This window comes from Pholis gunnellus (genome assembly GCF_910591455.1).
Source record: "Pholis gunnellus genome assembly, chromosome: 8".
NCBI classification, from domain to species: Eukaryota; Metazoa; Chordata; class Actinopteri; order Perciformes; family Pholidae; genus Pholis; species Pholis gunnellus.
Window position 1 is genome coordinate 20,311,632 of NC_136534.1, and position 26,922 is coordinate 20,338,553.

The following is a 26,922-nucleotide window of genomic DNA, read 5'->3' on the forward strand; positions in this document are numbered from 1 at the left end:
ACAGAGGGGTCAGTCTTGAACCCGACTTACTCCATTCCTCAAGACGGCTCCCTGGAGTCTTATCACAGGGCGTTTGATAGCCGCTATACTGACACCTGGTAAGAAAAAAGACCGTCAAGTAGAGTTGAAGTACCTCCGTTCTCTCATACACGCACGTCTAGGAGATTACATTAAATTGCTTCAAATTGAGTTGTAAGGACTGTTCTTATTACTCTATCAGCAATCACAAATGCAACATATAACATAGTAATAAATAAACCGATATGACTTATAAAAAAAAAACTAATTTGTCCCAGATCCGATTCATTCTAGTGAAGATTTAGTCTAGATTCATTTGCCTATCAATAGCTGCAACCGTCGGTCATGTGGGGAAAAAATTCTAGTCATTCCTCGGACAATAAAAGTGGTCATTTTTGACTAGATTATTTTAGATTATATTAAGTATGGACAATTTTAAAAACAGGATTAAGGACTATTTGAAGACGGATGTACTTGTACTTCTAATTAATTAGCTTTTTTTTTTGGTCTGTTACTTTTCTCTTTTATGTGAAATTCCTGATGTTGTTTTCAGTTTTGTCTTTAAATCTGTTATTTGTTCATTTATGTGTGAAACTTTCATGCTGCAGTCCAGGACTCCCTCAGAAAAGGGATTTTAAATCTCAAGGGGATTATCCTGGAAAATAAAGGTTGAATAAAACATAAATTAACTCTTTTCCTCTCAAGAATGCCTCAGCTTTAAACACCCCACTTTTTTTCTACCCGTAACTGGGCCCCATCAGTCATGTGTTTCTTCCTGGAAAATAGTGAAGTTTCACGAATTCAAAACAAGGATGTTGCTGCTGTTGCTGCCTGGCGAACATACACTTGTCCTCCAGTCTGAGCTGCTTTGAGCCACACTGTGTTTCATCTAGTGCTATCAGGGCTGATGAGAGCCTCTCGTCTTTCTGGGTCTGCTGCAGCTGCTGTGTGGTGAGTGGCAAGCCTCTCTGATGGCTCTCCTTTATCTTCACATCAAGCGATTTGCCGCTCCTTTCATTTTGGTACTTGTGCCAGATTGAAAAGGGAAACTTCACAAAACTTGTTTCTGAATGACACAGGTTCAGGCTGGAGAGTTGCATCTTGATCCATTTTACGGACTGCTCAACTTAATTTCATTATTCATTATTAATTCTTCACTTGCTTAATCAGATTTCATTTTATTTTTTTGCCTGTTCTGTACTTGTGCCATTTATCATCCTTTGTAGTTTCCTGTCTAAAAATGCCAGTACATTTTTTACAAACATGAAATACTACAGATATAGAGGATCTTCAGATATTAAGGATTTAATGAGGGATTCTAAGATAAGACAACACCTTCAACTTAAAGATACTTGAAGTTTAATGCTGAAAACATGCAAAACGTATTAATGAGTTTCAAGATAATTTAAAAAAAGAATGTTTTTTGCTTTATTTTTATGAAAACCATCATTTTCTGTGTTTCTTCAGCTGTTTTGTGAGTTTGTCATTCTTCGAAATGGCCAGTGTTGCTGTGAAAGTAACATTAGCATGTTAAGCTAAGAAAAACATAGATGTGTTCTGGTCATCCATTAAAAAAAAAAGGGATGTGAAACAGTTTCTTGTACTTTTACATCTGCTGACACTAAAGCTTACCCTGTCTAAGCTTGGAGGAACTGTTCTATGATTGAGAGGTGACTAAATAAAAAAACAATAACTCCTATCAACTCCTTTAGTTAAAGCACAATACTTAGTGTGAGAAATATCACCAAAAAGGGGAAATAGTGGCCAGTTTGTCATTGCACATGTGTCAAGGATATTGCCAAATCCTGATAGTGGGCATTTTGTAACCCCAACAGCAACGGGAAAGGAAACATATGTTGGCAACAGCGAAATGTACCTCTACACGCAGTGACATGAGTCACTGAGACAACATGAATCCAGATAACATTTCCATCAATAAATGAGGAACAATAGGCCAACACACCAAAAATATAGTTTTATTGCATGCTGTCCTGTATGAAATTGTGATTGTTGACCGAATACACTCCGAATTTAATATCACATCTCTTCTCTCCCTCTCTCTATCTCGACTGCCTTTTGTCAGAGCCACAGGCAATTACCTATTAGTGGTAAGCAGAAATTGTAAAACAGGAAAGCTGAGGAAATGTAGGCCTTTATGCACACGGCTGATAAGAAACAGGGAGACATTGCATTTCGTTCACATCGCTTTAACGTGGACTTCTCCAAATAATATGTTGTTGGGCACTGAGGGAGGCGATCTGACTGTGAGTTTGAGTGATAGTTTCAAACGATTAAAGCAATACCTTATCATCTAAATTGACAGTCTGAACGTTTCTGCCCAAAATTAGACAGTTCTAGACCAGAAATACTTGGAAGCGGGTTTTATGGAAATCTAATTGCAAATCATCCCAATTAATTCGTTTTGCCTTTAAAGTACGAGTTGAATTAAACTCTGCAAAGTTTTTAAAGCGTTTTTTGCTTCATAAATCACGGAAACAATTTAATATCCTCATGTTTTCATATGTGAAATAAATTGTGGAATACATTGTGAAATGTCTAAAAACCACAAGTCTGTATGTGTGGTTTGTCACGGGGAACAGCTGTTTGCATGTGATAAACCATATGTGTATTTATGTATTTATGTATTCATGTATTACATATGAAATCTGTGTTTTCTCATGGGATGTCTTACATGGGAAACATCACCTAAAACTACCTGATGTTAGTTTCTCAGTGGATTCTATGTGAAATGGTGTTTTACATATAAATTATCATGTGCCCTTCGTTTATAATGGAAAGCTTTCTGTCTATCAACCAACTAATTCATATAAAGAGGAAACTTTCCACGTGATTCCAGAGGAATAACTGCTTTGTCTTTTCTCCCACACAGACACAGAAAATGCTGTGAAGGCATGTTTGTGCTGCTTTGTAAGCCAGCTACCAGAGTTTAGTTGAATTTTAATGGTGAGTATTTCAAAAACCCACTCCTCAAAAATTAATTTTGACTTAACACCTGCACTTTTAAGCTGAGGTCCCAACTGATTCTTGAATTTAAGAACCAGGTTGATGACTTACGATCAGAGTTAATATGCTGTAGAATTGCTCCCATCTGCTTAGCTTACAGGCCCCTGTCTTCTGTTCATTATACATGACCAATCCGCTATTGAGTGCATACCCAACAAGGCTGGTTACCTTCTAACAACTGGCAATCAAAACCTTCCTCTCTGCTTGGAGGAGTTTCATCCCTTTAATAGAAAAGTGTAAGAGGAGAGAGATTTTTATTCTGCCTACAGAGCATTTACATTTCATTTTTGTAACAGCTGGAATGTCACATCTTTTCTGTGATCATTTTACACAAATGTGGACTCAAGCTGTCATAAATGTTGATTTTTATATTCACGAGTGTCATTTGTCTTACACAGGCTGCACTGCAGGTTTCTCTCAGCCATTACGTTGTGAAGCAGTGGATGCATTCTCTATCTGTCCGTTTTATTTTTTAAATATTATGCATTATGGAGATCACATCCTTGCTCACATCACCCTGCCATGCCAAACACTTGAAACACCACGTTGATGATGTCTTTTCAAGCGGCGGACGTCGTCACTCTCAATACTTCCATTACACAACGCACAGTGTCGCTCAGAAGGAACGGCAACTCAAATGTTGTGTTGATAGGGCATGAAAGTTTGTAATTTAGGAATAATGCCTTTCAATTTGGCTGCCCAACAGGTTTTATCGTCATGATATCCACATCAGTGTCGGTGATTGTCGTGCTCGTGGCCTTTGTGAATGGAGCGAGAAATGGTGAGTGTGTGCTTTCAGAGTGAAGAAGCAAATCTTTACACCTTTCTTTTTCTGACTCTTAGATTCTTCCAAACTATATTTAAAGCTGGGCAATTACAATTAAGACTCTCGTCAACGTGGCACATCTAAATTAATTTTCTTTCTCATTGCTAGAAGACGACGTACAGCCGTGTGCCAAGGTCCAGACGTCCAGCTTGGTGGTGCCTTTGGGGTCACCTGTCACAGCCACCTGTGTCATCAGAGACGACTGCCCTCTGGTCGTTGGGCAAGCTGTTCATATAGCGTGGCGCCTTGGCGATCGTTTCCTCCCCAGCAGCTCCGTGGCCAATGAGAGCGGCAGGGTTTCTGAGGTTGTTATACTGAGCTTCAATCGCACCAGGGAGGTCCTCACCTGCTGTGTCCAGGCCTCTTCTCTTCAAGTAGTAGGAGGAGTGGAGATCAGAGCTGGATGTGAGAACAATTCGGACCTATCGAAGAGATCTGACACCTGTTAATGGATCGGTAGATGGATACCAATGTAATGTAACAACTTCAGAACCTTTTTCACCTTATTTCTCCTCTATAGATCCACCAGAAGCACCACAAAACCTCAGCTGTCAGACAAACCTCACCACCCCGAACACCCTGACCTGTAGCTGGGACCCTGGGCAGCAGGAGACCCACCTGCGCACAAAGTACTCCCTCCACACCGAGATATGGTAATATTCCTGCCTGTAAATGCCATCTACCAGGAATACACTGAAGCACTTACCAGCAAGCAAACATCATTTTGTGTCAGGAATGTTCAGTGTCGTTTACAAAGTATGTCTGTGAGTTAGCACAAACTGTGTTTCCCAAATTGTAATTTCATTTCAGGGATTCAAATGAGAACCACACTTACGAGCTCCAACCAGGAGCCCACCGTTACACCATCCCTCGCTCTGGCTTTGGCCTCTTCTTAGATATGGAGATATATGTGAAGGCAGTGAATGAACTTGGAGAAGCAACATCAGCACCTATCATTTTGGAACCTGTCGGCGCAGGTGAGAAATATAGAAGATATGCATATGTTAAAAAAAATACTTTGATTGTTTCTATTGTTGGGGAGTACTACTGCAGACGTGAAAGAAAAGTTGTATTAAGCATTTTGTGGCTCCAGAAGGATATAAGCGAATATGACAAGTGAAGTCATTTCAGTCAGTGTTGGTTTGTTTGGACTGGGAAATGGGGTCGCAACTTGAGAAATGGGTTAAAAATCTTTATTTCGCAGTAGATGGAATATGTCTTTTTTATCTTGGTTAAAATAGGCTTTTAGTATTCTGGAAATACCTTCAGACCAGCTCCTATGTGATCTCTCTATTTTTATCTTTTGGAAAAGCTGCCTGGCTCTGTGACAAATGAATACATCTAATGTCATCTCATGTTTTTCTGCACATTTTAGAAAAAGTAAAAGAACTGTGAGGAAAAATGAATTCCATTTTAATCACAGCTTTTGCTTTTTTTTGACTGTTTTGTCACAGCTAAGTTTGACCCACCAACGATTCTGAAGATTGAAACAGTGCCTAAAAGGTACGGCTGCCTGAAGCTGAGCTGGAGCTTATCTCAGCATCAGGCCTGGATGCATGTCTTCCACCTAAATCTGGAAGTTCGACTTATGACTGCTGACAGCAGCCAATGGAATGAACAACCAGTGAGTAAAATTCATTCCATTTAACTTTTGACACAGTAGCTGTAAGCAGCCATGCAGTAATAACACATGCTTTAACTTCATAATGTGCTTGCCTGGAGTCATATTTGTAGATCTGGCACACACCCATAACGTCATCCAGGCTGGACTACTGTATCTCCCTCTATCTAGGCATTTCTCAGGCTAACATTTCCCGTCTACAACTAATAAAAATAGTTGCTGCCCGGTTATTAACAAAGTCCAAAGAACAAGACCACGTCACCCCTATCCTAGCATCCTTACAATGGCTCCCTCTTCATTTCAAGATAAACATCAAAAACCTTCTAACTGTCTACAAATCTCTTCATGGTCACGCCCCTGCCTATATCTCAGAGCTTCACACCCCTTACAGCACCACCAGACCCCTGAGATCCACCCTGTGGGCTGTGCCCCATTTTTGGTGGAAAAAGGCCACGGACAGGACTTTTTCTGTAGCGGCTCCTTGGCTCTGGAAAAGCCTTTTGGAGGCCGTTAGACAGTCTGTTGATACATTTAAGCTGCACCTTAAGACCCACTTTTATTCTCTAGCTGTAAAGTGTGTTTAACCTGTTTTATCCAATTCCCTGGGTTTATCTTGTTTTATCTATTTCCATGCACATATGTGTCTCAATGGTTGTATACAAGCTTATATATATTTGTGAAGCACTTTAGTGCGAAACCTGTTTGCTTTTAGAGTGCTATTTAAATGAAATAAACTTTAACTTAAACACACGATAGATCCTGGTGAACCGGGTTAAAACCACCAGATCCGTGGACCAGTGCCGTCTCCTCCATGGGACTCAATATCTCGCCCAGATTAGAGTCCGATACCAGCAGAGCCCCTGGAGTGAATGGAGCAGCAGCCAGTCTGGAGTCACCTTGGACAGTGGTAGGGCTCAGATCAATTCACAGTGACACAATCAGTCACTCTAACATTTTCCAATCTATTGCCTTTTCTTCCATTCCCTGGTCTTTTCAATATATGCTAATGCCATGTCTACATCTCCCATTGCTTTGCTCTATAGCACCGGCTGAATTGATGTATTGAGTTCTGCCGCACACTCAGGCAGTGAATCCATAGTCCACAGCCACCTGTCTTATAGAGGAAAGTTTTAGTTTTTAAAGAGTGAGGAGAGAAGTGCAAGCTTCTGACGAACCACTAAGCTGACAGCCGTCTCTTTCTTTTCAGCTCCCACTGGACGCCTAGACTCGTGGATGAGGGTATCAGGGGATCACATGAATAAACAACTCAACATACTCTTGTTTTGGAAGGTACACACATCAGATGTTGCTCGACACCTGTCACGGGCTGATGTATTTTTTCTGTTATAGCTCATGTTGAGTGTGTGAGGTCTGCCTTTAAAATGCCCTCTCACTTTTTTTTTTTTTTTAGCCATCAAAACAATTCCGTGCCAACGGCAAAAATGTGTCATACATTGTCTCGGTGAAAAAGCTGCCAGGTGAAAATGGAAAGGTGTACTCTACAATGGGGAATTACTATTCATTCCAGCTTCCCGGGAGAGCAAAGAAAGTGTACCTGAGTGCTGTTAATGCAGCAGGGAAGTCCTCCCCCACTGAAGTGCGGATTTGCCTACCTAGAGGTAAAATTGACCACCTTAATTAAACCTGCTTGAACTGGTTTAGAAAGTAGCTCAAACATGATACAGATGAATACATTTTCCCACAATGTGTATGATGTGTTTTGTGTCTGTAGCTCGTGCAGTGATATCAGACGTCACAGTCGTTCCTCAGGATGACAGATCCCTGCTGGTCCAGTGGAGAAGCCTGCTGTCTTCCAGTCTCACTGGTTTTGTGGTGGAATGGAGACCTTTGTTACAAACGGACCTCTCTTTCACCCAGTTTGAATTAACTGACAGAAACCAGACACTCCTTCTTATAACAGGTATGTTTTATAGTATTTGTATTGCAGGTTTTGGGATCCATGTCCCTCCTATTTTACTCAACTTTGATTTGACTTTCCTAATCTAGTGTTTATCCTTTACCCCGAGAATCCACTCTCATACAATGTCTTCCTTTTCCTGTGCACAACCTGCCTGTACACACTGTTAGGAGCTTATGGGCACTGATACACTCTAACCTCTTCACTCTCATCAATAGGCAGCTTTGAGCCCTACAAGCCCTATGGGATCTCTGTGTATCCGAGGTTTAAGGATGGGATAGGCCTTCCTCAGACTGTTAATGCCTACTCCAGACAAAAGGGTAAGTCACCAAAGACACAAAGAGGATCACACAGAGAGCAGGCAGGGGTGTGAGAGTTGGGCTGCCTCAACTTTGAAGAAGTGAGAAAAGAGGTTGCCACATGATTTCACAAAAACAGTGCAATCGATCAGAAACAGCTAATCCATGATGTAATAATGCCCTCTTGTGGATAGAAATGAATGCATTTATTTTTTTTAGCTGGCTTGAAGGTTTCAAATCATGAGCATAATCACTCATTAAAGCTGTAATAATGACTCACAATATTTATTTTTTTAAGCTCCATCCATGGTTCCGAAAATACAAATTGAAAAGATCTGGACGTCACATGTTGAGCTTACCTGGGATGAAATACCATTAGACCAAAGGAACGGAATCATCCAGAACTACAAAGTCTTCTACTGTGATAGGAAGGGACCCATTAACGGTAGGTTAGAGACCTTCATTTTACTGTTCTAAAACATGTTCCTCTTTACTTGATCCTATCTGATGTCTGACACTTCTTTCAGTTGTGAATGTTGACATGAAAGAGAGGAGAGTGATCCTGAGAGACCTCAACAACGTGTTTCTGTATGAAGCTTTTCTGATGGTTAGCACGTTTGGTGGGAGCCTGAACGGGTCAACAGTTGAATTCCAAATGAAATCCTACGGTTCGTATTATCATTCGGCAGTGGCTTTCTAGAAACATGCGATTAAGACAGTGTCTATTCCCACAACAGGTATGTCATCCAGAATGTTTATTTCTCTCCTCTCAGATGCTGCTGTGGAAATGGTATCTGTGTCCTTTGGACTGTTATTGATGGTTATCTTCATCGTCATGACTTGTTTCTCCAACAACAAAAGGTGAGATCATTGCCACGCTTACTTTTAAGCTGTGAAGCTGTGGTGTCATTTTTCTTTCTTTTGCAGGCTAAAGGGGCGTTTTTGGCCAGCTGTTCCAGATCCGGCTAATAGCAGCATCAAGCGATGGACATCAGAATCAACACGGGTGCAGAAAGTTTACTTGTGTAGCATTAAATGCTTTTGTGCAATAATAACCCACTTCAAAAGCTTCAATTTTATTTTAACAATGGATCAAATGACTACGTGCAATGTGAACGGAATTGCTAAAAAGGATGAACCCACAGATAATTATGACCAGCTCTGCAGTTCCCCTCCGCTTTTAACTCATTGTTTTGGTTTTACAAGCCGCATATTTTCTCAGTGCTCTCCTCAGCAAAAAGTCTACGATAAATCGTCTGTGCACCACCTGCCCATCACCAAACAGCAGACAGACAGACAAAGTTAGCAAATACCTGATGATCATATTGGAGCATTTAGCGGCTAAAGAGACAGATACTTCCCTCAGGAGTTGGAGACCAAAGCAGAGCTAAAAGGAGAGGGAATATTGGACTCACCAGGTGGCCAACGACACAAAGGAATTATAATATTGCTCCATGTGTGCAAAAGGTGTAAACAAGCCAACGCTTGCTATCACATTCACCACAGCTTTATATTTCAGTGCATCATTTCAAGCTTGTTCCAAAGTACCCATGCGCGCAAATAAGACACAAATTCAGCTTTAAGTAACATATACTTATGTATGTATATGTTTATACTTGTCAAAATACAGGCCTTATTTATTTTCCTTTTGCAGGATTCCCATCTTGCCTTCGACAACGAGGAGCCCAATCCAATGTACCTGTCCCACCTGAGCTTCCTGGACCTCCCTGTGAAACTAACTAAAGAGGACGATGACCCATGGTCAAGCAGTGCAGAGGACACCAGTGACCTGGGAGAGTCCATTTGTGGTTCACCATTCACCCCTGGCTACTCCGGTTCCAACAGCGACTCTGTTCCTTACGCTACTGTGGTCTTCTCTGGTCCATGCAACAGCCCTACACCTCATGTCTACCTGCGGTCTGAGTCCACGCAGCCCCTCTTGGAAACTGAAGAGTCCTTCAGTCCAAAGTGCTACCATAACATGGCAACTGATGGGATGCCGAGTGAGCAATGTTTTTTTGGACCTTCCCATGATTGTGTCCCTGTAAAAGGGGCAGATCCAGCCATTGTGTGGGATGACTTTCCTTTTCTCCGAGCATTATCCTTGAATGATACTCAAAATGGCTAGAAGTACTTTGGTGATTATAAGAGTAGCTGCTTTGCAAGATCTTCATCTAGTTCTGAGTTTGAAATGAGCCGATTGTGATAAGTTGATTCAGCAGAGCACATATATGTAAATGCATGCAAGATTTAATGCAAAAATCACTTTTATATTTAATGATTATGATGTCCACACTTTGTTCATATCACTTTGTAGATATGTCACCTCTTTAACAAATAAACGTTTTACTGTATATTGTAAATTGTTGAGATGATTTTGTCGTGGGGGTTATATATCATGAAAATGAAAATTACTTTTTTAGGCCAAGTTTGCAGTTAAAACTATTTCTTGGAATAACATAATTTAACTGTATGAAGACAGAACAAAAGTTCTCATCACAATACCTCTACTTACAAAAAAAGTTGTTCTCTGTAGCTAATGGATATGATTTTGAATGGAAGCAGAATAATTTCCAGTGTTGGCAAATATTTCTTTAAGACCATTAGTCCATGTTTAGTTTTTTTTTATTTGATTAGGTCCTCATAAACATTACTGCAGTGAAATCCAATTGGAAGTATTTATATAAAATGTTTATGTATCAACACAAACCCTACAATGACGTGCTGTTTTGCTAGAGATGAACTATGAGGTAAATGGGACTTTTGTTGGTGAAACGGGACTCCTAATTCCATGACGACTATTTGTTTACTCCAAAATTTCAGTGAAACTAAAACTGCTTTAAATTTCCATTTAGTTTGATAACATAGGATAACATAGGAGGTAATGGATTTTAAACAAACGTGATCAAAATGCATCGGATAAAACTCCGAATTAAAATAGATTTGTTAAATGACTCCCCTTTGTACTATTTGTCATTATATTGTATTTTATTTTGATTTAGCTCCTCTCTCCTCTTTCTCTTTGTAATTTGCAATTTTATGTTGGATCATTAATTCAACACAAAAGCTTCAACTGCAATTTGATATCGTAGGCTATGTCCAGATTTATATATTTAATCAAATAATTGCTATAGATTGTACAATCATTACTATTATATATATATAGTATTTTGAGTCATTGACTTATTGATATTGGTTGTATTTATAATATATATATATATATATTTCATGACAGAAAACGAAACTAATCTCCCTTTATTCGTCCAATCGATGTGTTCTGGCATTGTTAGCTTAGCCTAGGAAGACGAGTACCCGATCCTCACTCGGCTAGTGTGGTCTAGTCAAAATGGCGAGCCTCGTCTAGGGGTCGAGTGTGATAAACTGTCACATTTTCATAGTTTCAGGGCGGTTTATTTTCGGCCTCGTGAGCTGTCCTGATGGCCATGTTAACAAACGTAGCTCTGCGAGCTGTTCTGAAGTCCTCAGCTGGTGTTTTTTTGCGAGAAAGCGTCGCTCTGTCAGTGAAACCCTGGACATGCAGCTCGGCTTTATTATCGGGACCGAGAGTCGGCTGTGGTGAGTGGAAGCGACAGGGAGGACCAGAGGGACCTGACTAACGTTATGTGTTTAGAAAATATGTTACTAATGCATTATTACACCTGGTTGTTCACAGTGTCCAACACTAACCGTACCTGTCTGACAATACCTATATCAGTGAAACCCCTTTTTGCTTTCCTCCCAAATAGATTAATGGTTTCACAAATCTAATACTGTGTTTAAAGCGTCTTCTCTGGGGTTGTCTAGTCCAGATTTGACAGGTCTAGATAGAGTGGGTTTCAGATCTGGACCTGGTTGTGGGTCTCAGACAGCGTTAAGGCTTTACCTGAAATGTCTAAGACGCCTTCACAACAGTCAGAGGTTGAGACAGAAGTCATGCATCACGTTGAATTCACATTAAATAAGAATATTAAATAAAGTGCATTTACAAGTTTTACAAACTAGCTTATAAAATGACATTATTGCACTGCTTGGAATCCTTAAAACATACAGAATTATAGCAGTGATTGGCGTACTCATATTTACCCCCTTGTCAGTTTATTTTACACACCTAGACAAAAGTATGTGTAGTATTTAATCTATTTATATCGGTGAGGGTTGGCTAAATATTAGAAATACTTCTACTTTTGTAATACATTTCAACAGCATCAAACACTACAACTACAGAGATCGGAGTGGACATCTCTCGTCTGCCTTCGCTATGACTTAATAAAGTCAAAGAGGTTTTTACTGGGGAAACATTATTGGAAAACAAATTCAATTGTAGTGATTACAAATCAGAAAAAAAGAGATTGCATGAACAATTGTTGGACCAAAAGTATGATAGAAATGAACAGTAAGCTAAGAAGGAAAGTGGATTCATCAAAAGTACCGACGCATAGCTGGCAGATTAGTTGGCTGATAAATGACAGGACGTTTTGGGGAAAGGACAAAATGACAAAAAACAACGTGTGCACAGTTCAGCAAATGACAGCTAACACAGATGTCCTTCTCTAGGTCTTTGTGGGAAGATTGTGGAGGGTTAGTGTAGAGGAGTGATCCCAAAAATGCCCATTTTCTCTCGTCGGTAGTGACTATTAAGACCACTGAGATTATTTGATCTGCTGGTTTGTGATTCTAAAAGAAAAACAAATACAAGCGAGCGGCCTCTAAAATCAGGCAGAAGTCAAACAGACAAACTGTCCGACAGGCTTAGGAAGGATGTGCACATTTCAATAAGTTGCTAAACACTGTTATGTACCCCTCTCTGCAGCAGGCTCGCAGAATTGTTGTTCCAAACGTGTCTGTTTCTGCTCAATCTGATGCGCCGTCTCGCTTCATCGTGATCATATCGAGAGCATCTAGAGCAGCTGTACTTTTATCTGCCCCTCAGCTCTACTTCAACGTCAAAGCTGTTCAAAACATCCGTTAACAGAACTCTTGCAGATCACTTTACTACGTCACGATAGCAGATCACTCATCTCCTCAACCAGAGGACAAATGCTGGGAAATCATGAATCACATGTGACTGAATAAATACTTTTGACATAATGTTTACCATAAAACCTTTCAGTTTATTGTTCTAATGCACAGAAAGCTCTGAGAGACCAGCTGCTGTGCACCATCATGTCAGCTGTACGTGTGTCTGGGTTTCTGCAGGGACGAAGCACCGCTGTGTGTTTGAGGGGAAATGACATCATTTGGTGTTTTGATGATTTTAGATATTGAAAACCAATTTCCTCTCACCATCTGATACGTGCGACGTCGTGTTTTGTTATCTGGGGTGAGGGACAGCCAGCGCGCTGCAGATTATCTCGGTTGCGCTCTTCAAAATCGTGCATCTCAAAACTTGTGGATCGATTGCTTCATCATCCTGTCGCTTTCCTCTCGCAGCACGACATCAAAAACAAATGTTGCACACGCAGCGATGGAGACCGCACGCTATCCATGCTGAGTGGCATGTCGCAATGAAAAAAAGAATGTCTCTAGCAGAAAGTTTCCCTCGCATGCAGGAGTGATGAAAGGGTCACTCAGAATTCAATTCATTCATCTACTTGCTGTGGTTTCATATTTAGGTTAGCATCCGATTCTTTGAGGAAATCTACAAAGGGCAGTATGCCTGTATTTCTTACCTATTATTATTATTATTATTATTATTATTATTATTATTATTATTATTATTATTATTATTATTGTTGTTATTATTATTATTATTATATAACCACAGAAAACCACTCATTGGAAATAGATGTCAGTCAGCATTATTACAGGTTTTTAACAACATGTAAAAGACACTGAGCAGTGACGCTGTCGTTGGTTCTCCTTGAATATAAAGCAGTATCGTTAACTCTACAGTGGTATCATGTTGCTATATTTAATTGATCACACGCCAGCTTTCATCCTCCTTATTGTGAAGGCCACAACATGCATTTTAATTGAAACCGCGTCACAGATGTCTTGATTCGGTTCTGTAGTAACTTTCGCATTACGTGAAGTTTCCGTGTAGTTCACAGTCGGCTTTGGCCGGCAAACCAGTGATCCTCTCGTGTTCGCCAAAGGCCAAGTCTTCCTTTTCTTCAGGGACCAAACGTTGAACCTCTTCTGGGCTCAAATAAGCTTCAACGTCTCCGCCTTAGTTTTACTTCACTCCCTCCATCAATCCCTCTCTCTCTCTCCTCAGGTGCAGGCGGCTTTGCTGTTCCCCCACCGGTGAGACATTACGCTCGGGTTGCAAAGAAGAAGAAGACGGGTATGAGGCCGCGTCGTGTCCCCGCACCATGTTTGATTGACATTTTGAAATGCTCGCTTTTCATCCAAACGTGTTGTGTTTCTTGCAGGCCCTGAGAGCCAGCTCAGCGATCTTCCTTCAACTATGCTGAAGATGGATTACGCAGCTGTGCCCCTCGCTCAAACGTAAACAGACATTTATACCGTACATGAACTGAGTTAAAATATAAAGTATATTCACAATTCATTATAAATCTGCATTCATATATTTATTATTATTATTAACACGAGAGTATTTTCTGTTGATAGGACCGATGATGTTGTCAGAAGACTTCTGTCTTTGGAGTTGGCGAGTCACGTGAGTTCTCACGTCCCCTCAGATCGCCTCGTCATACTTTGCTCTACTTTCTTGTGTCCCATTATTTTTCGATGATGATTACGTTTCTTGAAACGTACGCTGACGTGCCCCTTTCAAAAGAACTAGACCCGTAAACATGACGTCTGCTTTTCATGTCTTCAGAGTGAAAAGCTGCAGCTGAAAAAGGAACAGTTGGTTACCAAAGTCCAGAGGGACGAGAATGACCGCAGCTCAGTGGAAGTCCGGGGTGAGCTGGGTTCCTTCAGTGTTATTCTCACTGAAATACAGAACAGCATATAATGTATTTTAATTGTTTATTGATTCGGTCCCCGTTTTGATTTCCTTTTTTTCCTCAGTGGCTATTTTGACTGCAAGAATCCGAAACTATCAGGAGCACTTACTAAAACACCACAAGGTGAGTGAAGGCATTTAAAGCAGCATGTTCCTCCCCCGAAAGCTTTCACAGAAGATGTCGGATGACGTATCGTATCATACTTTACTCGCACCACTAGACCGCTCACATATGAAAACGTCTCTTCACATTTCCTCTGAGCCTTCCTCTGGCTTGAGGCATGCGTGTGCTACAGGATTTCCTGTTTACTCCACCACACAGAATAAGAACATGCTTAGCACGACCATGGTTGGAAAATTCCACGTTACGTCATACATCACACATTGGTGTTTTGGTGTTGAAATTGACGCAGATAGTGTTGCATTTGTAATCCAGTATCTCCTCATAAACTGATGAGTGTCCCCATTTGCTCCCATATCAGATATATCATATCATGTCTGTTTGAATCACATTTGTAGTTCACGTTCTTTTTATGTGTTTATTTCATTCCAGGACAAAGCCAACAAGAGGCGGATGCTCATGGCTATCGACCGAAGGAAAAAGCTTTTGAAGAACCTGAGGTTGGTCAACTATGACGCCTTTGAGAAGGTGTGCGAGCAGCTGGGCATCACCTACACTTTCCCTCCAGAGTACTACAGACGGGCCACACGCCGCTGGCTGGCCAAGAAGGCCTTCTGCATTAAGGTAGCAAACAAATGACCCCTTCACATGTGTTTTTCAACGATGCTTATTGTGTCCGAGAGCTTTTCTGTAGCTCGATGTTTACACTCATCTCACTGACTCACAAGTGGAAGGTGTTATTTCGTGCCTCCACTGACACTTGGTCATGTGTGTCTCTTCGCAGGTCTTCAAGGAAGTGCAGAAGCAGAAAGCAGAACAGAGGCTGATGAAGAAAAGTTTAGCCTCCGCAGACACCGAGGCAGCCAAGATAAAAGCTGTTTAAACCCAATAAAAGACAAAGTCCTGTATATTACAACAATGGATTCGTCATGCTTGTGTTAACATCTTTACTTGAACACCTTCAGATAGGTGGCATGTGGATAAATAGCTCCCTTTCTCATGTGTTACCGTCATACAATGTTATTTTCTTTTGCTTTCACATTGATGGTGGAAATAAAATATTCCTGAAAGTTGTATTCAAATTTCGTTTGTACATTTATTAGTGAGGAATTATGTGACTATCAGTTTGAGGTGTTTATGGATTAAATTAGATTTGAGCCAAGTATTACGTAAAGTAGAGAACTCAAATAAACAGATTATTAGGAAGAAAATGTTTTCCTCTACTTTCCACTAAAGGCTCCTCTTTTTGGGTCGAACATGTCCATTATGTTACATCTCTGGTATTTTTACATCAGCTGTCTTAAGGCTAAATTCCTGTTTCATCATTTGTCAAACTAATAAATCACTGAAATTTGTTACCACCAGGTGATTGCATAATGTTAAATAATATGCAATCAGTACTGGTTTGGCATTTTTCTGCAGGCCTTGTGCAGAATTAGTGAGTTCACACGATGCCAACACCCTGCAAGAGCATCTGCTGATGTTACAACAGGATTCACCATTTTTAAACTCTGTTTGATTAGTTTGAGATCAAGTGTTTGCGGAGAAAAGGCTTTGAACTAGCCGTCGCACAGGAGTTCAAAGCCTTTTCTCCGCAAACACTTGATCTCAAACTAATCAATCCGCCACAAAAATTCTTCAAATGACTTAAGACATTTGAGGAAGCTTATGATGTTACATTTTTGTTGACTGCCAGAAAGGTGTTGATGAAACTGTTCTCTATTTTATTGCAACGTGTCTCTTATTTTGTCCAAATACCAAAAGGGTCTTACTGTAATGTGATCCAGTACAACGTGACCTCATACTGTTCCCCAAAGTAACTAACTGCATAGTCATCATTATGTTTCATATGCTGTACAACAAAACCTTCTGAGAAATCACCATCACTTAGTGACTGCTCCGCATTTAAATTCAATGTTTTCAATCATGTTTTTGAGTTATTTCACACCTTATCTTAGCATATTAACACATGCAGCCCCGTGTGCATACATATGTATATGTCACTGAGACATGCATGTGAACATTTTAAATAGCTCCGGCGTTTTAATCAATCACAAAGCTTTTGCAGCTGCAGGAAGTTTTGCAGTGGTTCAAGTCGTGAGTAAACCCATCCCTTCTTTCCATAGTATAAGATTAAAACCCGTAAGCTGTATGACAACAGGGACATGATGCATTTGTGGTTGCTGTATGAAAACATGGTGTGAAAAATTCTGACAACTGTGAGATGTCCCTGAAGTGTGCTGATCTAACGGGAGATTGGAAACCCGTTTATTAATTTGAAGCCTTAACCTCATGTGATACATGTTCCTGTGATCTGTAGCAGCCTCACAGCTCAGCATCAGTTGCGGTAAATTGTCTTGAGTTTGTCAGTGAATGACCAAAGATCTTTGTCATCCTCAGAAACAGCAGTTTGTTTGCAAACCAGCATTTCACAGCTTCAGTTCGTCACAGCTTCCTGTGTGGTGAGCAGCTCGTCAGTTTGAGCAAGAGCACTGCACACTGACAGACGCTTCTGGTAAGTGACACCTCTTTTTCCCCTCTCGCAGTAGACTCACTTAAGAAGTCACTTTTAATTTAGTTAAACTGTTGCTTATTATAACCACATTTGCAAATTTTTAAACTTTAGAACTTCAAAAGTTCTGCATCCCAAATAATCTTCTTCTGGCAGCAGCAATACCAGATACCATGGGCTGTCCCATGTTCTTTTGTACTGAAGTAGCACAGAAGTAAATCATTTTTCATTTCAAGACAATTACCAAAGCAAAATATTTTCTGAGCAACATTAGTCGCTGAGCTGTTACACGGGATTTTCTTAAAATACAGGTATATTTCTGATTAGGAACCCATGTGAAATATTGATCTATTAATTAGTTAATCAACTATAAATCACAAGAGCTCTCAAAACCCCCAAACTGTGGTGTCTCGTGCTGTGTTAAGGAAGAAGTCCATGAAACATGTATTGTAGGCTTTGCAGGGTGATTCGTGAACGCTTATTGAGCTGTAGAGTATGAATAACACATGAACTTTGTCTTCTTATTCTGGAAAGCACTAAAATATATTTACTTATACCTCTGAATTTGTCTGTGACAACTCAAACTGTAATGTTACCTACTCTGGAAATAAATATTGGATATAAGTACACATGTAAAACATGTGAAAACAATTGTGGCACATGGAAAGATTGATTGATGTCATTCCTCCAGCAGCGTTTTTTGCTCTATTCCAGGGCTAACAGCTGCATATGTTCTTACAGGCTTCAAAATCAAGAAGGAGATCCAGTAATCCAAAAATGTCGAACCCAGTGGTCACCCATCAACCAGGTGCAGGCAGCTTTGGGACAAATGTCCAAACAGGAGAGTGGAGCACAGGCCTGTGCTCCTGCTTCAGTGACTTGTTTGTCTGTGAGTACCATTCAAAATGCTTACATTTGACAGTTTGGTCCCATACACACCTGAGACACACTCAGGCACGCTTTCATTGCTTTTTCCTCTTTCAAAAATTCTCAATGAGACACACCTCTGTCGTGCAGGTGCTCTTGGCTGCATCTGTCCAGTTGCACTGAGCTGCTACACAGCTAATAAGTATGGAGAAAACTGCTGCTTGGGTTGTGTGCCAGGAGGCACAGCAGCCTTAAGGACTCACATGAGACTGACCTACGGCATTCAAGTAAGTAACTTATATAATTATCACAACTCTCCAGAAGACCCTTGCTTGTGCATGTTTCGGGGTGGTGCTCTGAGTCTCACGTTTTCACTATCTTGGCTCTTACGAAAGACAGAGATTTCAAAAAGGAAATGTTGGGTGTTCCCTGCTATTGAGAAAGGGCATTTCCTCATAAAGGGTTGATGTTCCCTATTTTGATTGTTTTTTCACTCTTTTAACCACAGGGAACAATAACCAATGACGCCTTGATGACCTTTTGCTGCGGACTTTGCGAGGTCTGCAGGATGACGCGAGAAATACACATCAGGAATGGAGAAATGTAATCACAAGAAGACATTAAGGATTCTGGCCCAATATATACAGTATTTTTTGTTTGTTGACTCTGTCCAGCTATTGTGGAAATCATTTCTTTATTCTTGTGGCGGGCCTAGCGTTCATGCGCACTGCAAATAAAGTGTGGGGGGGGGGGCTAATGAACAATGCATTCAGGTTTATCAATTGTAATATGTTACCTGTTGCCTTCTGTGTATTTGTCTATCTGCCGAACAAAGTGCTAGTACTGATCTGCATTACTGTAAATAAACTGCATTGTTCAGTCACTCACAGCATTATTAATTACATTTAAGCGTGGACCATTTTGTACGACATTGTCAATAAAAAAAAATCAACTTATTTTTGACTTTATTCTTAAACCAGTGCTTCCCAAAGTGTGTGGTTTGTGACCCCTTCAAATAAAGAGTGTACTTGAGACACTGTCGCAGATATTTTTTTAAAGGCAGAGGAAGTAAAGAGTATTCGGTATCACAAGTACAATAGCAAAACCAGAAAGATGTGTATTATTTTGTTCAACAGTGTCTTGTGACTTCTGGGTTGGAACCACTGCTGCAACATGATTTATTCTGACACGATCAAATCATAATTGCTGCGTCCGAAATTGCAAACTATGCACTACATACTCAATATTAGATTTGTTTCCGACTTGATCCTCGCTGTCACCTGATCAGAGAGCAGACTGGTTCTTTGTTTTGAACACAAACTACACATTTTGTAAAAGAAAGAAAATCCCAATTGTCTGTGTAAATGTAACCTTTAACACTAGAGGGTAACACTATTAGTTTCATGTTGTGCAATGAAGGTTTAATCTAAACACATCTTGTGTGGTTGATAATAATAAAGGCTGCCGCCTGATCTCGTCCACTTTCCAAGCAAGGTGCAGCTCATCTCAAACAACCCTAATATAGTTCCTTGTTTCCTCAACATCAATACTGTTCAACAAGCATGAACATATTAACCTAATTCGGTCAAAAGCATATTTTTTGCAAACAATCTAAATGAAAAGATGTCTGTGTGTTTATCTTAGTTTGCTTTCGTAAACTCCTCTGCTGGCTGAGACAAAGCAGACAGGAGGACAGAGGACAGGGGGAATGACTTTCTGATGTCTGTGTTCTTAATTATTGATTACTATAATTTATAAACTCTCAGGAATGTTATTTACTATTGATATTTTAGATTTGTTTCCAGTGAGATATCAATTACTTTATATAGTGACTTTGCTGTTTTAAAAATAACTGTTGTGGTTCTAGAAGTAATATTTAGTTATATCTAAAATCATAAATAACCATTGGACGTCCATAGTTCTCTGTCACGCTTGGAAGGGGTGAAAGGAGCGGTATGTTGTTGCTTACAATCTGCAAGCTCACCACTAGATGCCACTAAATCTCCCTCTGTTCCTTTAAACAAGGGAACTTTAGCCTAAAATATGTTAACAAGGCAGGTAACTAGCTGTTACACTTACTAATCCTCAAATATTAGCAACAATTGATATATCTAAATACGTATGTTGTTGCTTCATATAAATATTGTATATTGATTAATTTATTGACTACTGATCATCAAAAATAGAAAATCTTTCTCTCAGTTTGTACTGATTTCTACCAATATCTACGCCTGGAAATTGTCGGCCAAGTACTTCCTGGAACTATTTGAAGTCTACGTGACTATCTAGCATTTCAACTTCCGTTGACGCGACTGTCTCTCTTGACGGCTCTGGCTAGAATGGGGGCGTTCACCACAATGCACAGCGCGCTGATTGGCTGTTTGCTTCGTGGCCTGGCAACCAGAAGAGGCTTTACCAAACAGACAGACCCCCTGCAAGCGAGCATTCGAGCTAGCTACGACCGCTAGCTGCCTACGTCTTCTGGAGAGATTCAACCGTCCAGATACCATCATGTCGTCAAGAACTCTGCCTCTGCTATTCATTAACCTCGGCGGAGAAATGCTGTACATCCTGGACCAACGGCTTCGAGCTCAGAATATCCCCGCTGACAAAGCTAAGAAAGGTTAGCTAGTTTAGCAGCTTTCCAGACCACAACACAAATGTCACCCTGCTGTAAAACGTCAGTGTTGCATTGCGTTAACCGCACATTCAGTCGGTTTGTCCGTTTACTGGTTGGTGAATTACGAATCAGAATTCATAGAAAGTCAATGTAAAGCAAAGATATAAAGCCAGGTCAAGAGTTAACAATATTGAGTCAGCTGGTTGTCTTATATATTCACATACTTTGATACAATCTTAACTCACATAGATAGTTGTTGTTGCATGAGGCACTGTAACTATGAGCCCTGAGTCAATTTAAATTCGTAGCTAACTCCCAATACCTCATTGTCAATAAATGTGTAGAATTTTAGCATATATTCAACTGTGGTGTGCAACAACATTGTTTAAGTTTTAAGTCTTTTGTCATTGAGCAATCTGGTTTTCATAACATTTCATTTATCTATCTTTATCTATCTCTATCTCCAAATCACAAAGTTTTCACAATAGCTGGCTGGATAGAGGATGACAGAAGGAGAGGTATTATTGCAGAGCTTCAGCATAATCATGCACTGGATGCATTAGTAGCTCTTTGCTCTGCTTTGGCTTAGACTGAAGCACCACGCTTGATAAACAGTAGTGCATGAGAAATATACAACAGCACAGATCAGCTCACAAATAATCTCTCTGCTGTCTCTGCACCCAGCTAGGCGGTTGCGTTATTCAAATGCTCATTTCCTGTCCACAAACTGTATTGGTTATTCCACATTAACAATGATGGGAGTTGTTGTAAAACAGTGATTGATACCTGCAAGTTCTATTAATCAAATTAAAGAGCATTTCAACCTACCTCGCAGGCCCATGTGCAACATAAACTATCTGCCCTAAGACCATCGCTACATAAAATTGTCTCTTGTCTTAAGAAAACTAGTGTATTGGACTTGTTTGTACTGCGTATATCAAGACACTCATCTCGTCTTTCTGCACTGAGAACAAGCGTTACATTTTTCAAGTTTATCACCTTTGCCTCACCCTTGAGCCAATGAAAAGCTTGTGGAATATTTTGAATAACCGATAAATGGATGTAATCACAGCATATGAAACATTTCTGAGGAGAGCGCGAGCGCGAACCTTTTCCTACCTGGCTATTGCCTCGCTACTGTACAAACTAGGGCACACGCTGATGGCCTTCCAAGCTACTGCTTCATTAGGGCCGTTGGGATAGGCTTAGGATGAAATGGTTTTGGTCAACATATAGTATAAAATGCTGCCTGCTTCTGGAGCCTACTGTGCGGAAAGTCTAACCTCAGTTAACTCTTTGTGGACTTTTTTTTTTATTTTATTGTTTTCCTGAATAGTTATGAATGACATCATCACCACCATGTTCAACAAAAAGTTCCTCGAAGAGCTTTTCAAGCCGCAGGAGCTTTACTCCAAAAAAGCCCTGCGGACTGTGTTCGACAGGCTCGCCCATGCCTCCATAATGAGACTCAATCAAGCCAGCATGGACAAGGTAAGTCGCCATGTACACGTGTAGCACTCCGCTGCATCGTGCACGCGTTGAATTGTCTCTGTTCCTTTTTTCGTCTAATTGGAATTTTCACTTCAGTACTCCAGGCTTATCCACACATTAATCACCTTCTCACCAACAGCACAGTGATGCCAGTCGCTGCCGCCTCAGTATACTCACTACATTAGTATTTTAGAGTTCAAGCATGCTACAGATCTACATTAGATACATCTACACATCAATCAATGCTTCGTATTCATACAAGTGTACATTTGAGTACAACATGTTGCTGTATGTGGCTCCCTCTGCTGTTAATTATACACCACTAGCATTGTTTTAGTGAGTGAAGTCATGCATGTGTGTCCCTCCTCACAGCTCTATGACTTGATGACCATGGCTTTCAAGTACCAGGTGCTCCTCTGTCCTCGACCGAAGGACATCCTGCTCGTCTCCTTCAACCACATGGATGCAATCAAAGACTTTGTGAAAGACACTCCCAGCGTTCTCGGCCAGGTGGATGAGACATACCGACAGCTCATAGAGGTATTAATGTCAACATATCAAGCCAGCAATTTAAGTGGCACTGACTTATTTTATCTGCTTTCCTAATTCAATATTTTCGGGTGATATACATTGCTGACTAAATGTCAAACTATTTGGATTATAATCACGTACACCGAGCTACAGGGTGATTTCACATGTCATATTTTTTTAATTGTTTGTGTTATTAAATTACTTTTTTATTTTTTAGATGTATACAACCTTGTCTAGTGGAGAATTCCAGCTGATCAGACAAACTCTCCTTATCTTCTTCCAAGACATGCATATAAGAGTAAGTCCATTTTGTTCTCAAATTTCAATCATGAGGAGTAAATATACTGGATAATATGATGTTGTCTTTGTTTTTTTTCTTTTCTTTAAAAGCCTGTTTCTATGTTTTCTTCGATGCCAGGTGTCTATTTTCCTCAAGGATAAAGTGCAGAACTCTAATGGCCGCTTTGTACTTCCCACCAGTGGTCCGGTGCCTTATGGATCACAAGTCCCATGCTTGATAAGGTACCACTTTCTATGGCTGTTTTCACCCAGACCCAAACAATCTCTTTACTCTAGAGAATGATGGAGAGATCAAACAAGTGGCTTGGGTAGTAAAATGTACCGTTGGTCCTTCCAACGTTCTCAATGTTTACTTTTTGGTCTTCCATGTGCTTGCTGACCTCACCCAGACACCGTAATCTTAAGTTAAGCAGGCCTATCTGCAGCTAATGGCATTACAGAGGTTTTGTTGCACAATAATTTACATTCTAATTTTAGATGCGTTCGTTGTGTGTTCAGCTTGGATCCAATTGTTTAAAGGAGACAGACATGTCATGCTCATTTCCAGGTTCATACTTGTATTTTGGATTTCTACTAGAACTTGTTTCCATGCTTGAATGTAAAAAAGTATTGGAACATTAAATGTTTTTGTATCTGGTAATTACAGGATGTTCAGCTGCAGTGGTGAAGAGGTGACCAGGCGGCAGTTCAGTAATGGAGGAAACTACACCGCTGCTCTCCGGGAGGGATCTTTCGAGATATTCGGAGACAGAGTCACCAAACTCGGGACAAACATGTAAGACGCTGCAAAGTACCAAAGATGTACCTGAACTTGACTTGGTAATACTGTATTAATGCAATGGCAGGGAGTTGATGATGATTTCCTGTCATCTGGGTTGTGAGATATTTTGAAGTCCTAAGTCAAAGGCAACTGAACTTAATGGTGTAGTGACGACGACGCTTCGTCCTAGATATTTAAACTTATGTGGTTTGATGTGACATCATTTCATTGCATTACGTTGTGAAAGTCAAATGCCGGGGACTTCCCACGAGTCAGTAATAGTATAAAGCCTGAGTACACAGATCATCTTTGACATTATGTTGCAATGACGGGTTCATTCTCTCTATTTCATCTTTTCCTTCAGGTACAGTGTAAGCCGCCCAGTGGAAACCCACATGTCAGGGGCATCTAAAAATTCAGCTCAGCACACTAAGGTGAAACAGCGACACTGTCGGCAATGTAAAAATTAGTGATTTTATGAATACACAAACTGTGCATGAACTCCATGCACACAAGTTATATCATCAACACCTTGTGACCCTGGTCCAGAACTATACTCTGCTTACTGATGCAGGATCTTGTAAAAAAAAATCGGTTTAGCACCAATAACACTGAAGTAAACAAGCCATTGTGTATCAACAGGTCAACGTTGCTCCCAATCCTCTAGCCAAAGAGGAGCTGAACCTGTTGGCCATGTTAATGGGAGGGTTAGAAGTTCAGAAGCCAGGAAATGCAGACAACGGCTTCCGAGTCAACCTCTTCGCCACCGATGAGGAAGAAGAGTGGGTCTCCTGTGTTGTGTGGCACTCGATCATATGAAACTGATACCAACATTGAACTGTTTAGCTTGTTTTAACCAATCAACTCTAACATTGTGACTCTTTTCTTTCTTCAGAGAGGCATTAATATCGAGACCAGATGACCTTTCATATGGAGTCATAAACATCCAAGCAACGAAGGTAAAGCTTGGTTATCTGTCCTTCACAACCTGTTCCTTTTAGTTTCATATAATTGGTTGTCCAGTATTTGTGGAATGAAAATGTAATCTTTATTGTACGTTTAGTGACAAAAAGTCTGACCATACCGTCAGTTTTCTGTCATCTAAGGGCTAAGTCCACTGACTGTTGTCGGGAAGGCCTTAGGGTGCACCAAGTGATCTCAGACAACCTCGATTGATTGTGATCGAGTACTCCTGTTGGGGAGGAGCTGGTGGAGAATACACAAGAAGTCACTCACCGGAAATGACGTCCGATTTGTTTACTGGGCTAGTGATGGAGCTTGAGTGGGCCATAGTTCATGGAGCCTCCCCTCCATCTCTCGTGTCCACTCAACAGGCCAAACGCTAATCCTCATATCAACCCTCTTTGTAGCTACGATGTTTGTTTTTATTTTGGACTGTCTGCTTTCCTCTGATTGGATACTTGCTCTCCTCCCATCTCAGTCTGGTCTCTAATGTGTCCCAACTAGTGCATCTTGTTTTTGGCGAGGGTGAAATCAAATGTGTTTGAAACGTGACGTAGCGTCTGGGACAGACAAATCATGGATACAAATATTTTAGTCTTTTACCCTTGATAATCAACACCCATGATGGGACTCAGGGCCAATTGTTAATCAACTCAATGATAGGCTTATCGTTATACAGTCAGTGATCAGAGATTTGAGGCTTTGCCAGTCTAACAGGATTTACTGTAATGAGGTGCAAGTACTTGTGATCACCACTCTGGCACTACTTGTGATTGGGTCATCCAAGATGCATGTCAATGCCAGGTCTGAAACGGGGCCTGTTGTCTTTTCAGGACCAACAGGCCAATGCAGAGCTGGCCAAGATCATGGGGGAGTTCACAGAGTCTGGAGATCAATCTCCTGGTTCCAGCAGCAAAGGAGACGACCTTCTGGCCATGATGGACGGGCTGTGACGTGGTCACGCTGACACAAATGCCCAGGGAGTGGGGCGCAATGCATCGTCAATGGCATGTTCGACTGAAGGCCAGCGTGCGTGTCTGTACACTGCAGAAACCTCACATGCAGTTAGAAATCCTTCTCCTTTGGGTGCTTTTTCAAAATGCAGATGTGAGCCGGTGTTTCCATTGATTGTCAAATGACCAGCTGCAAATTTGCATAGTTAACTTGCAAAGAATGTGGTGAGCCCAGCTTTAAGCCGTAAGACACTGTGATACGATGTTTGCTGTAAACTGAAAAAGAGTTTCAGTGCATCGAAATATACAGTGGGCCGATATCGGTGTGTTGAACATGTGTATCTGTTAATTGAAAAACTGTCTTTTTGGAGTTGGACTGCGCTCCTGTACACAAAATACATATTTCTTTAATTTCACACACTGTCATTTATCTTAAATGTGAATTATACATCTCCGTTTTAGTTGATTTGATTATTTATGGTCCGTAATTCCATGTCACACCATGTTAACTTCTGCTGTATTCTAATGAAGTAGTGATGATATTGTGGGGGAATCGGAGGAAACCCAAGTGCTCTTTCTGATGTGATTTGAATTCCCTCAAATCTTTATTTTGGTAAGAAATATGTTTATCTTGCGTCACACTTTATGTCCATAAAACAGTATAAGGAGCCACTTGTGAGGCATTTTTCACTATCCTGTGATGTCTATAGTCTGGAAGTATGGCCCAGAAATGTGCTCATTGCTGAGTACTTTATTATGATAGAGTATTGCAATTTAAGTGTTTGTCTAATATGTAAATATATTTATTGCATACTTTATTTATTTAAATGTATTATTTTATTTGTACAAATAATGCTACAGTTGGTAAATTGTAAAATGTGCTGTGTAGGATTTTTAATAAATAGATGAATGTTTGTTTTTACACATATTGTATCTTCGGCTTTGGTACTGATGCAATGGAGTGTTAACAATGGCGTGAGCCTTGTAACAGCTTGTTGCAGTTTAACAGCTCTAACAATAGGGGGAGCTGTCTGACCTTTGTAATAATAATAATAAATCGTGTACTGTGTGTGTGTGGTCTGTCCAAAGTGACTACCACACACTACGTTGCATTTTAGTATGCAGACATGTAGTAAAAAAAAAAAAAAAGCACTAGTTTTTTTTTTCTTCCAATAATTCACTTGC

General features: G+C 40.4%; 4 protein-coding genes across 7 annotated transcripts; all 4 read left to right on the forward strand.

The window, feature by feature from the left end:
• The first annotated feature begins 869 nt into the window (after window positions 1-869).
• On the forward strand, window positions 870-10,038 carry LOC306699922 (granulocyte colony-stimulating factor receptor-like). 3 transcript variants are annotated; one of them, XM_079164730.1, is made up of 17 exons: window positions 870-969; window positions 2,909-2,982; window positions 3,749-3,823; window positions 3,977-4,273; window positions 4,389-4,521; window positions 4,679-4,845; window positions 5,323-5,492; window positions 6,246-6,396; window positions 6,697-6,779; window positions 6,901-7,108; window positions 7,222-7,410; window positions 7,626-7,727; window positions 8,005-8,151; window positions 8,234-8,374; window positions 8,480-8,567; window positions 8,634-8,712; window positions 9,361-10,038. In XM_079164730.1, the coding sequence occupies exons 3-17, from the start codon at window positions 3,760-3,762 to the stop codon at window positions 9,832-9,834; spliced, it is 2,493 nt and encodes an 830-aa protein (XP_079020856.1). In that variant the 5' UTR covers window positions 870-969; window positions 2,909-2,982; window positions 3,749-3,759; the 3' UTR covers window positions 9,835-10,038. The 3 variants fall into 3 exon arrangements, with proteins under 3 accessions (XP_079020856.1, XP_079020857.1, XP_079020858.1); XM_079164731.1 differs by having other exon boundaries at window positions 3,980-4,273; XM_079164732.1 differs by lacking the exon at window positions 8,634-8,712 and having other exon boundaries at window positions 9,361-9,561.
• A 1,018-nt stretch (window positions 10,039-11,056) lies between these two features.
• On the forward strand, window positions 11,057-15,816 carry mrps15 (mitochondrial ribosomal protein S15). The gene is made up of 8 exons (XM_079164051.1): window positions 11,057-11,282; window positions 13,924-13,992; window positions 14,081-14,156; window positions 14,280-14,328; window positions 14,491-14,575; window positions 14,685-14,743; window positions 15,173-15,364; window positions 15,525-15,816. The coding sequence occupies exons 1-8, from the start codon at window positions 11,144-11,146 to the stop codon at window positions 15,621-15,623; spliced, it is 768 nt and encodes a 255-aa protein (XP_079020177.1). The 5' UTR covers window positions 11,057-11,143; the 3' UTR covers window positions 15,624-15,816.
• A 1,372-nt stretch (window positions 15,817-17,188) lies between these two features.
• On the forward strand, window positions 17,189-19,145 carry LOC306700223 (cornifelin-like). Its single transcript, XM_079165177.1, has 4 exons — window positions 17,189-17,255; window positions 17,994-18,141; window positions 18,270-18,406; window positions 18,628-19,145. The coding sequence occupies exons 2-4, from the start codon at window positions 18,030-18,032 to the stop codon at window positions 18,724-18,726; spliced, it is 348 nt and encodes a 115-aa protein (XP_079021303.1). The 5' UTR covers window positions 17,189-17,255; window positions 17,994-18,029; the 3' UTR covers window positions 18,727-19,145.
• Window positions 19,146-20,630: 1,485 nt separating this feature from the next.
• On the forward strand, window positions 20,631-25,737 carry oscp1b (organic solute carrier partner 1b; the record flags this gene model as incomplete). 2 transcript variants are annotated; one of them, XM_079165144.1, is made up of 11 exons in its annotated part: window positions 20,631-20,742; window positions 21,216-21,257; window positions 22,076-22,230; window positions 22,603-22,770; window positions 22,979-23,059; window positions 23,180-23,283; window positions 23,708-23,836; window positions 24,186-24,255; window positions 24,464-24,603; window positions 24,717-24,780; window positions 25,618-25,737. In XM_079165144.1, 11 exons carry the CDS (start codon window positions 20,631-20,633, stop codon window positions 25,735-25,737), a joined length of 1,185 nt encoding a protein of 394 aa, XP_079021270.1. The 2 variants fall into 2 exon arrangements, with proteins under 2 accessions (XP_079021270.1, XP_079021271.1); XM_079165145.1 differs by lacking the exon at window positions 21,216-21,257.
• Window positions 25,738-26,922: the final 1,185 nt, after the last annotated feature.